This window comes from Eptatretus burgeri, chromosome 8, assembly GCF_056783735.1.
Source record: "Eptatretus burgeri isolate ZD-2024b chromosome 8, Ebu_testis_v1, whole genome shotgun sequence".
Taxonomy (NCBI): Eukaryota; Metazoa; Chordata; class Myxini; order Myxiniformes; family Myxinidae; genus Eptatretus; species Eptatretus burgeri.
This window is the reverse complement of record NC_140968.1, coordinates 1,187,533-1,205,112: the sequence shown is the minus strand read 5'-3', so window position 1 is coordinate 1,205,112 and position 17,580 is coordinate 1,187,533. Positions and strand designations below refer to the sequence as shown.

The 17,580-nt window shown below is 45.0% G+C and overlaps 1 protein-coding gene across 7 annotated transcripts in view; it reads left to right on the top strand.

The window, feature by feature from the left end:
• Window positions 1-17,580, top strand: part of RBM33 (RNA binding motif protein 33) — a 138,744-nt gene that overhangs the window by 10,344 nt on the left and 110,820 nt on the right. For all 7 annotated transcript variants that reach the window (XM_085890548.1, XM_085890546.1, XM_085890545.1 and 4 more), the window contains exon 3: window positions 1,335-1,371. In XM_085890548.1, coding sequence (XP_085746674.1) covers window positions 1,335-1,371 — 37 coding nt within the window. The remainder of the gene's footprint in view (window positions 1-1,334; window positions 1,372-17,580) is intronic.

Sequence of the window (17,580 nt, the reverse complement as noted above, 5' to 3'; positions counted from 1 at the left end):
TGCCTGTGAAACACCGGGACGACAGTTTATAGCTGGGTCGGTATTTGAACCCAGGTTAGACAGCTTAGAGCAAGTGTGCGTGCGTACCTTCCTCTTACCTATTCTGCCGTGATGTGGCGATTCATTGCTTTGTAATGACTGAAAACATTTTTTACCTTCGCCACCGAAGGTGAAGGAGGTTATGTTTTCATCCCTTTCTGCATCTGTTTGTCTGTTTGTTTGTCTGTTTCTTTGTTTGTGTGCAGGGTATCTCAAAGAGTTGTGGACGATCCAGATGAAATTTTGTGAACAGGTTGGGTGTGTGACAAGGCCAAACTGAATAGATTTTGGTGAAGATCCATATCTGGATCCGACTACTAGTATAATTTTTAAGTGATTCTTCACTCGTGGGAGAAAGAGAAAAAAACTATGTATGGCATGATATCTCAAAAAATTGTGGATGAGTTATGACAAAACGAGGTGGATGAGTTAGTGAGGTGACAAGAACAAGCCGATTCGATTTTGGTTAAGGTCCGGATTCAGATCCGACCTATCAGTGGGAAACAAAATGTAAACTGTTGAGCCTGGCGGTTGTATGTGCTCCACCGAGTGCTGTTCCATTCCGCCAAGTGTCACTTTGAGTGATTTTTCATTTGTTTGTTTGACTTCTATGCATTCCTGAACCGCTGGATGGAATGAGTTGAAAACTGGTGGTTATACTTGGTGGAAAACTGGTGGGGTTTGCACAATAAAGTTTTTGGCGATTTAAAAAAAAAAAAAGCAATTTCATTATCCCTTGGTTTCAGGGTATGGTGAGGGTCCCAATCCCCTCTTTGTACATGTGTATTGTATAGCGCCGTTCGCTCTTCAAGCAAGGGGTTAATAGTCATACTAAAATACACCAATTCTCAGGTAATTATGCCGTCCATTTAATTCTCGGGGAATAATTACATCTGCACGGATGGATTATTCGCTGGTTAACTTAAGAGTTGTAAAGTTGCACTGATTGGTGAATTCCTTTTGCGATTCGGTAGTTTCCGATTTCGTTGGTTTATGATTAAAATAATAATAATTAATAGACCCTGGGGTAGTTTCCCTGGGGCAGAATTTATTTTGCGATTTGGTAGTTTCCGGTTTTGGTAGTTTCCGATTAAAAAAAAAAATATATATATATATATTTTAAAGATCCTGGGGTTCATGGTGTGGTGAGGGTCCCGCTCTTCTCTTTGTCGATGTGTATTGTTTAGCGCTAGTTGACTTGAAAGTTTCACCTATTGATGAATTCATTTTGTGTTTCACTTTATTCACTTTTAGCATTTTGTTTTTCCTCCTTTTGTCTTTTTTATTTTTTACAGCGATGATCTCCTAAGTGAAGATGAATTTGGTGGAACTGTAAGTTGCTTCCTGTTGATGTTTAAATTTTTTTTTTCCAATCAAATGAATACTGTCCCATGAATGTGCTTGTGACTCATCAGCTTGAGTAAGCCTGATCACATAACATATCAGAAGCTTAGTTCGTGCCTTTGTGGAAGAACCCATAGTCTGCTGAGGGATGATGGCAGGGTAGCTCAATCAGACATAAAAAGAAAATGCTGAGTTTTGGGTAACCAACCCCCACCAAAAAAAAATATCCCGGAAATTACTGCCGACCACAGGTTTTTTTTTTGTTCTTTTTTTAATGTGCCATGGCGATTTTGATAGTTTCCGACCATTTCTGGATTCTGCCGATGACCGTCATAGAGGGACGGCTTCTGGGCGGTCATTTTATGTCTGTTAAGCGATCAGCATCAAAATACTTAGTGCCATCATTGACCGTTGTGTTTTCACCGGAGAGGATCCGTGATGGTCCATTTCAGTTCAGGAGTCGGGGAATTTTCCAGACATTTTAAAACGTTGCGCAATCCACCTGCCAACACATCATTGGTCTCTTTTTCACAATTGTAAAATGGACCCTGGAGAGACATTACAGACCCGACGACAGAAGTCATCGCTGCCGTGAATATATTTGGTGTTCGGTTTGTGCGTTATTAAAGTGGCGATGTGGTAGCCAAGTGCCCCAGGATATCAATCACATGAAGTTTGTATTTTTCATACCATACGTGTCGTGAAAAATGGCTGCCATGTTAAAAAAACAACGAAAAGGCATCATGGATGTAAAACTATCTGAACCGTTGTATGAACATAGGTTTAAGATATTCTCGTAAATGATTTTAAGCCAGTTTGGTTTCAAAGTAAGAAAAATTGCAAGATTTTGTTTTTTTCATTTTCTCTGTCCTCTGTGTGCCTTCCAGACCAATTTGTTGGTTTGGGTCGATGGTATATCGGCCTTGGATAGGCCCATTTATACCATGCAACCAGTATCCAAATTTTATGTAACTTTTTTCATGGGGAATTCCTTCACCATTTTTCAAACATAAATTAAAGTTAACGGGATGGACTTGTGAGATAATTTACTTTGACAAGCATGTGATATTTTGTGCCATCAATGTTACAAGTTTCTAAACAAGTCCCACATTACTCTTTCAATGTGTATTTGCAGTGCTGGAATGTCAGCTGTTCACATCAACAAAGTAGATGAAATGTTTTTGGAACTCTGTTGACTTGTTTGAAGAACATGGATACAATTTCCTGAACACAACAGCAGAAGCTGAAGGATGCTATCTCATGTCGATCTGCATGACCTCATCGGCATTGTTTAAAATTAGAAAGGGGACAACCATAAAGTATATATGCCTGGTGTTGGCTTAATGGTTCGGGTGGGGGGCTTGGGATCTGAGGATCCTGAGTTCAAATCCCACTCGGTTGTGAATTAATGCCAGGTGGGGTTGACTCTGCCTGTCATCCTTCCGAGGTCGGCAAAATGAGTGCCAGCTTGCTGGTATCCTGTGTTGGAGTGGCGACCCATCCAGGATTGTACCCAATAGCCAAGGAGACTGCTCAGGCAGCAGAAATGCTCTGCACAGAGTATGGGCCCAATAGATGAATAAAGTATGTTACATCTGAATTCAGAAATCTTGACTCCCCTCCCACAATATACACTAAATTTGGTGTACAATGGACAAAATTGCATCCTTTTGACTTCCCTCCAAATTTTTATGTTGCCTTAAAAAAATTCTATATTCAGCTGCCCTTTCTGTGGTCAAATTTTTGAGAACTTTACATGTTCCAGTCCATAAATCATTGTCTTTAAATTCTATCCATTCCACACGTTATCTTCTATTAGAGGGGCTACCCGGTACTCGGCTCTGCCCAGCTTGGTGAGCTTCTCCCGGAGCTGGTTTCGGGACATGTTGGACATTGAAAAGCTATGGAGTTTATTGGCCTCATGGTGGTTGCCTTTTGCCTGTGGGCCGGCGGCATCACTACCTGACCCCACATCCCAATATATACTTTATAGCAGCCCTTTGTGGCCTCAAAATGGACGCGAAGGCCAACATATGGTGGCTAAGAACCTTGCCCACATTATGAAGGACCTACACCCAAAATTTGGAACCTTTAGGAGCTATGGTTCAGCTTTGAAAGACTGACATAGAAACAAACAAACACACAAACAAGTACACAAAAAACACACAAACACTTGAAAATATTTATAGATAACGATAAGAGGTGTGTGTGTGTGTGTGTGTGTGTATCTGTGCTATAAAAGAGAGGTGTGCGTGCGTACGTCCGTGTGTACGCGTGCGTGTCACCAGCTCAGTTTTTCAGACATGGCCGAATGGATCTTCGTCAAACTTTCAGAGGTTAATCAGTGAGTGTGTTGAGTGTTTTAGGCAACAACAAAAATATTTAATTGGATAAAAAAAATTTAAAATTATATATATTGTTGTGGTTGACCAAATTCGCAAACCACCATTCAGGTCCCTTAGGTGAGATATCTCGGTAAGTATATGTGTAGTTAGGCCCAAACCCGTTGTCTAGAGGGAATAAATGTCATTCATGCGGGCTGCGACTCTTCAGGATAGCCGTTTTTCTTTTACTATCTTTATTTTGGACCAGCCGCCATTATTACCACCACCAACCACGTCTCAACAGCCATCACAACAACAACCACCAACCACAACGCCGCTTCACAACAACAACAACCACCAACCACAACGCCGCTTCACCACAACCGCCACGACCTTTACCGTCACAACTCGCCACCATCGCATCACCGTCATCTCGCGCCACTCGTGGGCACCGATGCTGGACTCGTGTGGGGCGCGCACCGAGCAGCGTGTTCAAAAATATCACGTACTTTCCGCAGAAAAACGGATCAAAAACGACTCACGCCCACCTTTGTTCTGTCCAATTGGTGAGCGAGGGGCGGTTTGGCCCCGCCTCCAGGGCGTTGGAGGGCGGTCGCTATATGCAAATTCATGGATCAAAAAGCATTCACGCCCACTTTTCCTCGGGCCAATGGGGAGCCAGCAAGAGAGGTGAAGGGTCGGAGGCAGAGGGTCAAGGGTAAAAAGAGCGAAGCCACGGGGCTTATAAAAACGACTGCGTTCGTCAGAAGAGGGCAGTTCGCAGTGGGCAGTTCGCAGTTAGCAGTTCGCAGTTGGGAGTTCGCGGAGCCAGTGAAGAGTTGGGACGAGTCAAGGGAGGAGACGGAGAGGGCGATCGGACGAAGCTGTGGAGAGGTGGCGGCGGCGAAGGCGGTTGAGGGGGTGCTCGCGTCGGATTCGGGGAACTGCGGAGGGAGAGGCCGGCGGCGCGACCGAGGTCGTGGTGGAGACGCTCGTCGCGGGACCCGAGATTTTGTGAAATCCCCCTTTCCCCGAGCATCAGCAACCCCCTCCTGTTTCCCCCCGCGCTGAGATAGTGCGACAAAAGGGGGCCCCCTTCCCACCCCCTACCAGACACTGTCCGCGAGGCCCGCGGAGTTGAGGCACCACCGCCACTTCGTGTCTCATCATCAGACGGGTAGGCCCGACACGGTCTCGGCCCCAGGCCCGCCTACCCCCCTCATCCTGGAGGGTGGTTCTCTTTTCTTTTGCTTTGGGAATATGTGTTGTCGGCGCCGTCTGTGAAGTAAAATTGTATAAGTGTTGCCGTGTGCCCGGTAGTCGGATAGATCTGCATTGTTGCATTTGCTTTTTGTCTTCTTCTTTTACATGTGCTTTTGGTGGAATTGTATATGTGTGCTTTCCGTTCATCGCGAAATAAATGTGCTTATTGTTGAACTGTTTTCCCGTTTCGCTTCGTCATTTCTTTCATTGAATCCCCATCTTGCTTCACGTAAAGGGTTGGTCGTGGGCTAAGACGCCCGATAATTAATCGAACCGTCGAGGCCGACGAATAACACCGCTCGGTTATCCCGATAGTACGGAACGGGTCGCTTAAGTGGCCCGTGTCCGAAGTCGACCTGCGGCGAGGTGCGATCGCCCGGTCTACCCTCCGTGTGGGTACTTAGGTAGGTCGAATTTGGCGAGCAACCCTATCCCATGCGGGGGCCGATTGGCTCGATCGCGGTGAGACCGAAAGGTCCACCCGTGACTGGTTCCCGGCGTTAGTCCGAGAGGGTCACGACTGGATTGTCCGTCCGGTGGGCGACGTGCCGCGATTCGAGTTACGTGGCCGTTCGCACGCCGACAGGCGCGAATCCGCAACAATATATATATATATATATATATATATATATATATATATATATATATATATATATATATATATATATATATATATATCTATATATATATATATATATATATATATATATATATATATATATATATATATATATATATATATATATATATATATCACTCTGGTGCCAATGCCTTTGTAGCTATGTGAAAGGGAATATTTAACTAGCATAACCCATGCTCTGCGCGACATGTTGGGGTGGGTGTGTTTGAGAAAGGAACTGATGCAGAGTATCAGTAGTAATTTTACTTTAATGCAGTAATGTGGAATACGATTTCACTGTTTCAGAACCATTTTATTTACTTTTTTTTGTACCATGCACCTCATATGGTCTTTGAGATAATGCAAGCCGAATATCACGTTACTCGCCCGCAGAACAAAGTCGAAGATAGCGCAACACGAAACCACAAACTCGGAAATAATATGTAAGATAATCCCCAACCCCATTTCTTAGTGGGTGTAGGAAAGTGTTTTGGGCCCCCACCAAAAATAGAAAATAAACTTGATTTCTTCAAAGTGCTAACTGAATTAGAACAGCAATGGGCAATGCCGGGTACCCCAGCTAGTTACCTATGGCACCGAAGATGATGTTTGCACCCCTAACTGTTTGTTTGATTATTGCCTTGTCTTGTCAAAACAGACTTGTCTGTTTATTACTTGTTTTTATTATTACATGAAAAGTTGTGGACGGATTATGTCAAAACTTGGTGGATGAATTGAGTCGGTGACAAGAACAAGACGATTCAATTTTGGTTCAGGTCCGGATCCAGATCTGGCCTACCAGTGGGATAGAAAACTTGAATTGTTCAGCCTGGTGGACGTATGCACTCCACCAAGTGCCGTGTTTGTTACTTACGAAATCTAAAGATTTCGTAAGTATATTGATGACTTCCGTTTCTGTTTGTATGTTTGTTTGTTTGTTTGTTTGTTTGTTTGTTTTTAGGCACGATAACTCGAGAACAGAAGAAGCAACCAATGTCAAATTACACCACGTGATTCAGGAGGGTGATGGCTAGTGCTGATTAGATTTTGGTCAAAATCGGTCAAAGGTCAAGGTCACAGTGAGGTCAAACATCCAAAAAAAAGTTATAACTCGCGAACGGAAGAAGCTACCAATGTCAAATTAGACCACGTGATTCAGGAGGGTGATGGCTAGCGCTGATTAGATTTTGGTCAAAATCGGTCAAAGGCCAAGGTCACTGTGAGGTCAAACATTCGATTTATGATGCTTTGGTACAGAATCATCGTAGAAACTTCTGGTTTGCGTCGCTACCTTCTCGAGAGACAGCTTTTATTAGACAAGGTCAGAGGTCAAGTTGACGATTTCGTACCAGTCTATGACTGCCTGTTTGTTTGTGAACAGTATTACGGAAAAACTCCTCAACGGATTTCGACGAAACTTGGTGGGGGGGAGGGGGTTATGTATGGTCCAAGGATCATGCCATTAGATTTTGGACTTTGTCCCCCCCCCCCAAAAAAAAAAATTAGGAGAATTTTTTTTTTTGCATTTCTGCATGTTTTAAGTGATTTCCAACCGCCTCCCCCCAAAAAAATTGTAAGAGAAAATTTTTTTTTTTTGCATTTCTACATATTTTAAGTGATTTCCAACCCCCCCAAAAATTATTAGAAAAAAATTATTTTTTTTTGCATTTCTATGTTTTCAGTGATTTCCCACCCCCCCCCCAAAAAAAATTGTTAGAGAAAAAAAAATTTTTGCAACTTTTTTTTCAACAAAATTTAGATTTCTTTTTTTTTGCATTTCTACATGTTTTAAGTGATTTCCAACCCCCCCCAAAAGAATGTTGGAGAAAAGAACTATAACTCTGTCAGCACTGTTGACATCATATTTAATGGATAAGATATAAGGTTCACTTGAGTGACCCAGCAGTATTGGTGGCGGAGGTTTTGCACTCTCCTGAGTGCTCCCCCTCTAGTTCTTCATGTTTTTGCAGGTTCTGTGTAATGTCCTATGTTATGTTTCACTCTGCCTCACTGGAAAATAATTGTGTACTGCCAATTCCTCCGATATTTTCTAAATTCAAGGGATATAATGACATCAAAGGGAAGAGAATAAATCCCCAACAGATGTCAGTACCACACTCAAACGTTGTGCAGAGGTGCTGTGCAATCTTTCCTGAAAACCAACTGTATCCACCTCACAGTGAGTGGGTTGTAATCCAGATTCACATTAAAAATCTTGGGGATTGTCTTCATTCTTCTTCTTCTTCATTTATATGCAGTACAAGGATGTGGGGTAGAATCAACTCTGAGGGTACAGCTGTGCTGCTGATGCATTGCCCCCTGCTGGTTAGAGTAGGAATTTGGAATTTGGCCATGGTGCTAGCCATAGCTTGCCTACTCTTTGTGAAGGACACCAACGGATCTTTAGCATCCACCAACGAATGTTGGCGGATAGAACGCCCGTTTGACTTCCATCTGAGGGACGGCAACACGTTGATGAATCGTCCTGCCAGTGAACCCAAGGACGATGGCTGACTGACAGTTTATACCTGGGTCGGGATTCAAACCTATGCTAGATAGCTTGGAGGCAAATGTGCGTACCCCTAGGCCATCCTGTCACCCCCACTTCTTCATTCAGACAACTCTTACCTGAATACTGCGCTGGAACTTTAAACAAAACTGCAAAATAAATGGAGCACCCAACTCGAGATGTATCGGAGCATGTCACAGTTGACCATCACACATCTGTAACATTTGAAGTGCAGAATGATAATCGACGCCTGATGCTGCTGTCAGACGCCGGCCTACAATGGCTAGTTTTATTTGAAGAAAGCAAACGCTTACAATCTCCATTCATGTCAAGTGTCCAATGACATAGATTTGTTGATAAATTACAGCTGTCAGTTCCAATTGGTCTTTTTCACGATGCACCAGGAGGGGCCCATCCCACTGTTGTATTCTTTGTTCCTGTGCAAGATAATCTCTCTGAAGAAGAAATACTCAAACTGCTCGAGTGATGGCTGAAGTGATGCCGCGTCTTCCTCAGGTCCGCACCCGCATGATGAAGAAAACCTTTCAACAGAGATTTGAAAATGTTGCTTCTATATCGCCCATCATTGTTGGTTTCTGCATGAGGAACTATCGATGGATTCTTCACTTGCAAGTCACTCACAAACACAACAAAGACTAAGATTGATATTTCTTGGTGAAGAGGATTTTCTGCAGATTTCTGAAAAGTCACCGCTGGGCCTCCAACTGACACGTTTGAGATATTGTTGTATCAACTAGGTCTTGTGACAGAGAGGGTTACAGCTGTCTACAAACCCCGCCACAACCTCGCCCATACAGTATGGCGGAATGAATCTCATTAAAATATCTTATTCAGCGAGCTCAGGACCAATGACCATTGCCCAGAGGAAACTCTGATCCCGTCCTCAACACTCATTCGCATACAGTTTACCCCCAAGGAATCCATATCTCCTGAACTTCATTTTGAAGTACAGTGTAAGGTACAGAGATGACAAGTCCGTTCACAGCATCCAGATGACCACAACTGTGCATCTTTGCTGAAGTACATGGAAGCCCTTGTCAATTCGTCTGAGTGATTCATGCCTATTATGCAGTTATGTTGACAAGGCCAATATCCCACTTGGGGAGCTAGGTTTATCAATGTCTCCAGAAGTCTGTGATAAGAAAACCTTGGCACCGAAAAACACCGCTCTTGCTGCTTTGGACCACGACGTTCATAATATTGGCAGTTTAACCCCACATGTACCTGATGGTGGACATCCTGACATGTCATTCCCAACATCCATGATGGTAGACATCCCAAACGATGCAAGTCATTTTGTCAGGGGGGAGTTGTTAAGACTTTAAATTCTGGTTCCGGTTCTTGAGCTTCGTTTGTGTTTTCATCGTCTCCTCCGACCTTCTCAAAGATAAGTTTTCTCCGTCGTTTTCTGTTGCGTTTTTATTGTTATTTTGTTGTCTTTGTGTTTACTGTGTGTTTTTAGTTCGGTTTTGTTTTAACATTTTTACCAATTTGTGAGTATTCGTCGGATTTTTCATATTGGGTTCTTTGAGGCCTAACCTTTTCCTTGTTTGTGTGCACGATTGTTTTTTTTTTTCCCCCTCGTTTGTGTGTACGATTGTTTTTATGGTCTTTTCTCACTATTGCCTTCAGCTTTCTATTTTCACCACACCCCTTTACCACTCTTTCAATTCCTCCCAGTTATACCTTCTGTTTAATGTCTTAAAATATAATAAATAAATACATATTTCCCTTCCTCACTTACCCCTTCCGTGACCACTTGACTTCCTTTTCCTCCTCCCCCTCCCCCTCCTCCTTCTCCATTTTGCCAATCCACCTTTCAATTCCCACTTTGATCGTGAAGGTATTCACCATACACCTTCACAATCTCTTCTTCAGACGTTTTTCTTTACTCCACCCCTCTCTTGCCTAACCTTAAAAAACAAGCAAACAAACAACAAAAGCAAAAACGGTGCTTTAAAATGTTTCAACTTCCTCTTTCACCCATGTGGAACTCTTTATTCCATTGAATTCACTCCTCTTCTTCCTCTTAAAAAGGGTGATTTCAAATTGATCTTTCAAACATTCCGTCTCTAAAAATTCCAACTCTTACAGCTCTTCCTCTCTCCATTCTCTTAACTTGCCATTATTCCATCGCTCATCGAACGTTTTTAAACGTATCTCTCACTTGAAAATCTCAAGAACCCCAGTTTTCAATGGCTGTTCATATTCCATCAATCCTTTTTGTCCATCTTCAGTGTCAAACCTTTCCCTGTCTGTTCCCTCCTCTCCTCCGACTTGCCTGTATTCTACCTACCCTATCCCTTACCAGCGTCCCATGACATGTGCCCTCCCCTTCACAACCTCCCTCCCCCATTCCATCACTTCCTTCCCCCTTCCCCTCCTCCACCTCCCCTCAAAGCTTCTTCCTTCCAAAACCTCCTTTCTCTTTCCAATTCACTCCACCTCCTCAAATCTACCACCTCTTAACTCCTCCCCTGTTATATCCCATCCTTACCCCTCCCATCTTGCCCCTCATCCCGCCTCCTCTCTTCGCACCTCTCCACTGTCCTCCGCTACACTAACAGCTCCTCCTCTGGTGTCCCAAACCATGTGGTGTTCAAATGTCCGCGGGCTCTGTTCCAACCTAACAGATATCTCACTCTCTCAATCAGTCGATCTACACCCCTCAACGTCTCCCTCATGCTCTTCCTTTCCTCTTATCACCCATCCCACTCTTCCCACCCTCTCAAATCTTGTTCCTCCCTGCACCTGTTCTCATCTTCACCATACCACTGGTCCACTACCCAGACTCATCCTTCCCCTCTCCCCACTCTCTCCCTCCTCCACCATGGCCGTGTCTTCTCTCATCGTCTCCCTCCCTCTCAAAGCTTCCCTCTCACCCCTTCCTCTCAAATCAGCTGCCTCTTCCTTCCTCAAAGCAAACTTAATTCTCTTCCCTCTCCAAAGTCCCCCCTCACCTTTCTCAAAAGCTCCCCCCATACCTTTCTCACTCAAAAATCTCTCCCCTCAGCCTATTCCCTCAAATCTCTCTCTTGACTCCACCTTTTCAATGTTTCCCCCTCTCACATCCACAAAGCTGCCTCCTTCCTCCAACTGCTCTCTTCCAACCCATTCCTCCACCTCCAATCTTCAACTTCCCTCTGCCCCGTCTCATATTACTCCCCACTGTGCCTCATCCCATCACCACCTAGCCTTTTGCCCTCCTCCCCTCATCCTGCCCTCCCCTTGCTCTTCTGCAAACTACTTCTCACTGTTAACAGCTCTCTCTCAACCTCTCCCTGTCTTTCCTGATCTTGCCCTCCCCTCTCCTGTAGCCATCACCTCCTCCCTTCCTTTTTCCTTAATGGTATGGACCTCAGACATCCAAGGCCTTCGCTCAAACCTGACAGATCTCTCCATACAGGTTGCCACTGACAAACCAGACGTAATCTACTTAACAGAAACTTTCATCAAGACATCTCTGACTCCTTGGTATCTCTCCCTGGTTACTCCTTCCTCCGGTATGATAGAACCGAGCGTCGTCCTGGCGGCTGAGTTGCTCTCTTTATCAAAAACTCTATTCCTCACTCCACGACACTCCCAGGAGTACCTTTGGCTACAGCTGCCCCTCCGCTCCCACCTCTTGTTTATATGTGTTGTACCATCCACCAAACAGTGGTGACTCAATTCACACCTCGCGTACCAAAAACATGGACCAACTTCTATCCACTCATCCCATCACTCTTTCTTGTATGTGGTGATTTAAGTTATGCCAGTTGGTTGGGTATGGGTACCTCTCTCACCTGTCATGGCACTTCAGCAAAGTACTTCTGCGACTCATTGGGACTGACTCAATCGGTCAATTTCCCAACCCTGATCTCAGTCAACGGTACTTCATCTCTTCTAGATTTGGATTTGACCAATTTCCCTGCAAATGTGTGCTGTTCTTCTTTTGCTCCAATCGGTTCATCTGACCATATGCTTGTTAAAATGGTCATCTCTCTGGCCTTTCTCAGAGAGCCACCTCAGCGCTGACGAGTCTGGCATTTCACCCAGGCTGAGTGGCAGGGACTTCAATCAGCCATCAAACTTCAAGACTGGTCTCCCATTTCGACTTTCTCTCACATCAACTCATCCTGGGAATTTTTTCAAAGAAATTTGTTCTCTCCTCTCTCCTCTCTCCTCTCTCCTCTCTCCTCTCTCCTCTCTCCTCTCTCCTCTCTCCTCTCTCCTCTCTCTCCACAAAGCTCGGAACAATTGTGTGTCTACCCTCAGGAGAGCCAGGATACAACATCTTTCTAATCTCAAGTCTGAACTCTCCAACCTGTCTCCCTCTAAATCCTTGTGACATCGAGTTAAATATTTCTGGTGTATGTTCCCCCTCTATCCCCTCCCTGACCTGAAATGGCTGCACAGCTGACACTGCACAGAAAAGGCTGAATGCCTAAGCTCTGTGCTTGCTTTTAAATCTTGTGTCCCAAACCCATCGCTTTCAGCACCCACCTGACCCAGTTGCTCCCAGCTGCTCCTGGACTTTGTGTCCTTTTCTCCTGACAAGGTGGAGAGCTTGCTGTCAAATCTCGACTCTGATTCTGCAACCAGTCCAAATGGCATCAGCCCACGTGTCCTAAAAACCTGCTCCTCTGCTCTTGCTCACCCTCTCTCTGTTCTTTTCACCCTCTCATTTGCTCAAGGTCATCAGCCATCTGCTTGAAAATCAGCAAACATCACCGCTTTGCATAAAAAAATTGCAAAAACAGATTCCTGCAACTGCAGACCAATCAGCCTGCTCCCAATCATCAGCAAGGTTATGGAATCCATCATCGCTTCCAACATTAAATCTTTCTTCTCCAATGGCTTGATGTCCGATTATCAATTTGGATTCAGGCCAGGTGGAATGACAATGCCCCCATCCACAGAACACGTGTGGTCCCCCATTGGTTTGATGAGCATGAAACTGATGTTATTCATATGTCATGGCCTTGTCAGTCACCAGGTCTGAACCCAATCAAGCATTTATGGGATATTCTCGAACGATGCTTGAGACGGCGCTTTCCACCTCCATGAAGCTGGTGTGAGTTGATTGACTTTTTTGTGGAAGAATCGTGCCGCATCCCTCCTCCCGAATTCCAGACACTGATGGACTCTATGCCATGGTACATACAGGCCGTACTGGTCGCACGTGGTGGCCCAACTCCCTATTAAGTGACTTTCCATTAGTGTTTCCATTTTATGTCCACTACCTGCACATCAGAATCATAATGGACATGTTGAAAATCATGATTCTATAGCTTTTCAACCATCAACATATGTATCCTCGATTTAAACGCATGGAAAAAAAAAATTCCCTCACAAATTTGTTACGATACATCAGAACAGTTAGATCTCATGGAATTGTGCTCCCCGTCCGAATCGGCTGGTATAAGAGGCTGAAAATTGGGGTTTTACCTTAAATTCCGGTAATTTATTTTAAAATCTTCTCAGAAACTGGCGGCCAGATCCAGACTAAGCTTCATGAAACGTAAGGACCGTGCCGTTAACTTGAGTTGTGCTCCCCGTGACCATACCGGTTCAGGAAGGGGGCCATGGCCCTTTTCCCATCATCTCTCATTTTCACCCTGTCTGTTTGGGAAATAACTGCTTTATAACTCCCACGGGGATATTTATTATTTTTGGTCTCGGTTGTGTGCTTATCTCTGAACCATATTCCTAGATTTGTTCCTTTGCCAGCTCAAATAAGACTAGATATCTACGATCACAAAGTGATCGTCAAAGGTAACCCTCCCCTGACTTGGTGTGGCTTACCTTTGGTGATCACCTGCAACTTACTTACCTTTGGCTCGTTATCCAGTGATGGCCATATTTTGTTCGGACCACCATATGACCTTGACTATCAACATTTTGGGATAGTGTAAATTAAGAAAATATGTCGCCATCTATCATCTGTCCATAAAAGTCAACATCATTAAAATTGAAGGAAAATTACATGAATTATGATCAAAAAGATGTTTTTTGTTGATGAGGTCACAATCTGAAAAATGTAGGTCAGGACATGCATGGCATATCAGGTCCACAACTTCTATGCGGGTATTATATATATGTATTGTGGGCCGGGGGTCGGTGGTTAGAACGACTGCTAGGTGGGGGAGGTTACGCCGTCTCCAACCAGACTCCCTGGAATTGTAGGCCGTCGCTCCGGATAATTCCATGAGCTGGCGGGTCGATGAACCGACCGTGGTCGCCAATATCTCAACTGCGTAGCATAGGGTCTGTTTGTCTAAAACCAATTTACCTAAGTAACTTCGCGATTTCGACTACCGGGGAAACCACGCCCTTGGCACGTCTTGCTCGAACCGGGTCACTCTACCGACTGCGGTAAGTTCCAACTACCAACTCCTTTTCGGGTGCAGCCGAGCTGAAACTGCCAAAGCCGTACTGGCTGGAATGAACTGATTATCGGGAATGAAAACCAGCCTATACTCAGACCCAGACCATGCTCGACCAATGTAAGAAGGGACAGAAACGGATTGGGAACATTTCTAATAAATTTATTAACAGTAAAATAAAGACAAACGCAAGACTTGACGTGAATATGCAATCAGGGAAATATTTACAATCAGCAAAAACACTTACTCAGTTCTACTTACAAGACGGGCCCACACGCAGACACACACACAAAAAGAAAAGAAACCCAGAGTTCTTTATTGGACCCTCCAGTCGATGAGAGAGAGACGAGCTGGGGGGTCAGAGTCCGGATGGGTACCTGGCCGTCGGAGAAAGGGGGTACTCCGTTCTGCGGCACCTGCCAATGGTATTCGGCCTGGTCCCAGTCACATGTGGGGGACTCGTGGTTCGTGGCGGTGCTCGGGTGGTGAATAGTCAGGGTCCACGGAGGGAGGTCAGGGTCGCTATGCCCTTTCTTGTGGAGGCCCAGCAGAGACTCATTCGCCCCCTCGATGACCCTCTGCTCAACCCTCGTGACAGAAAAAAAAACAACTAAGAACTCGTAGCAGCTCCTCGCAACCACTGCTCGTAACCACTCAAGAACTCCAGCGCAACCCAAAAAAACACGACACCCTTGCAACCCCACCCGTAATTTTTGTATCTTCCTCTCGATAGGGGAGGGGCCTTGGTGAAGCCGACGTCACTGTTCGCCCCGATTGGATGGGGCTTCCATGGGTCCACCCTTTCTGGGCAGGATTTCGGCCAGGCCGGAAAAACCCGTTCACTCTACTGCAGACTCGCTAAAAAGGACCCACCGCCAGATTGAATTGGGACGCTGGAGGAAGCGGCGAGGAACAGCTGCAAGACCCTGCCTTGGCAAGTCAGAGTGTTTGTAGACAGCGGGTGGGTAGTGGGTCGTGATGGGGGAATGGAATGGTTGTTGGTTGTTCGTTGCATGTGAAGATTTAATAACCAAACTAAAAAAAAAGTCGCAACACACGTTTTTGATTCTCCCATTAGACAAAAGGAAGGGACCTGTCTCACATGTACTTAACAGAATAACTGACCTTTGGGACATCTGTTTGTTTGAATGCATATGGTTTCCAGATCTGTAACAAAATATATATATATATATATATATATATATATATATATATATATATATATATATATATATATATATATATATATATATATATATATATATATATTGTGGTTCTGCAAAACTGCATGCCTCTAAAGCAATGGCACCCAACATACAGTGACCCCAGGCAGTTATTTCATTCATCTTCTTGCAGTCAGATCTTCCCCTCACATGTCTTGTGGGTTAACGGGACGAAGTGCATTGCATGGGTCTAATAGCTAGGTCTCATAACGATATCTCTATCTTCAATCCTGAATGATGTGTCGTGCCGGATGTGCGCATGAAACCGCTTCCGGCCCCAGGAACCAGGCAGGGAGGGGCTATGACCGCCGTGGGCCATTATATACCGGGAGCCTGCGGGGCTTAGCTCAACCGAAGAGGGGAACAATTGCCGTCCTCATGGTAAGATGCCAGATGATATTCTCACCTCAGAACTGTGCTTCTGCTGGGACACTGCTGCTGGGTTGACATTCTGTGGTCAATATCCATCTCGCATAATCGGCGCTAGCTCAACCTGGCAGCGGAACGGCCCCAAGTAGGTTTCTGATATTATTCATATAGCTTGTAACACGGTATAAACAATGACAGAAGATTTCGCTGCTGGAATACCGGTGACAAAGATTAGATGCCACAAAAATCACGCGAGCTCAACCGAACAGCGGAACGGCTAAAACTAACGCAGAATGCTAGTAAGGGGTCCCCTGAGTACAAAAGGAGCACTGACAGGCAACTTGGTCGCTGGGCCCCCCAGGACAGACGCTCCCTAGTGGGGCGTTCCATGTCAAGTGTACACATTTTTCAGCGAAATTGACACATTGTCTTAGATTTGACTCTTTTTTTGTGCAAGTGTTTGTATCCACGGTAAAACATTATGTGTTAATTTTCAGACCTGGGGGCCCATTTTAGGCCCCCCCCCAGATTTGGGCACCCCCAGTTGACCCACAATCTTCCAGTGCCCATATCACAGGTTGTAGTGGTCCGATTTGGGTGATCTTGGCATCAAAATGCTCGTAAAAGCGAGATCTTTCGAATCGCGTAAAGTAAAATCACTCCGAAACAGTAATTCAAAAAGTTATAGTTTGGGGCGCCCTTTGACCTTGGGCCCCCGCTCCCCAGCCAAACCAATGGTCCCGATTTTTTTTCGTGTGAGAATTCCCCTTCATATACTCCAACACCTCAGCATAAATGAAAATGGGATCTCAATGGGTTCAAGTTCTGGGCCCTGTTCTTTTTCTGGTTTTCATCAATGATCTCTGACTCTCTGGGAAAATCCTCTATTTCTCTTTGCCGATGACTCCACCCTCTGCCGTACCATCTGTCATCCCTCAGACCGGCAAGCAGCAGCTTCTTCGCTCACTGCAGATCTGGATAAAATCACAAACTGGTCCAACACGTGGAACATGTCTTTCAATCCAGACAAATCTCACACTCTCACTGTGTCTCTTCGAAAGGACCGTTTACAAAACCCCCCCATCCACTTTCTCAACAATCCTCTGGAAGAAGTCTTTTCTTTCAAGCTTCTGGGTCTCACTATCTGCCATGACCTTTCCTGGGAAAGTCACATTTCCAACCTTGCCTCAAAAGCCAGTCGCCGACTGGGAATCCTCCGTCGTGCAAAGTCCTTCCTCGGCCCTCTTGAGCTCCTGACCACTTACAAAGCTTTTGTCCGTAGCCTGATGGAGTACTGCTCTCCCCTTTGGGCTGGTGCTCCTGCCTCCCACCTTTCTCGACTTCACGCTGTCGAAACCAGGGCATTTAAGATCATTGGCATCTCCCGCAATGAAGCTGAGTCATTGGGCCTCTCACTCAATCACCGCAGGTTAGTCGGTGGTCTTTCTGTCTTCTACCGACTCCTCTCCAGCCTTGCCCCCCCTGCTCTCTCTGCAATTTG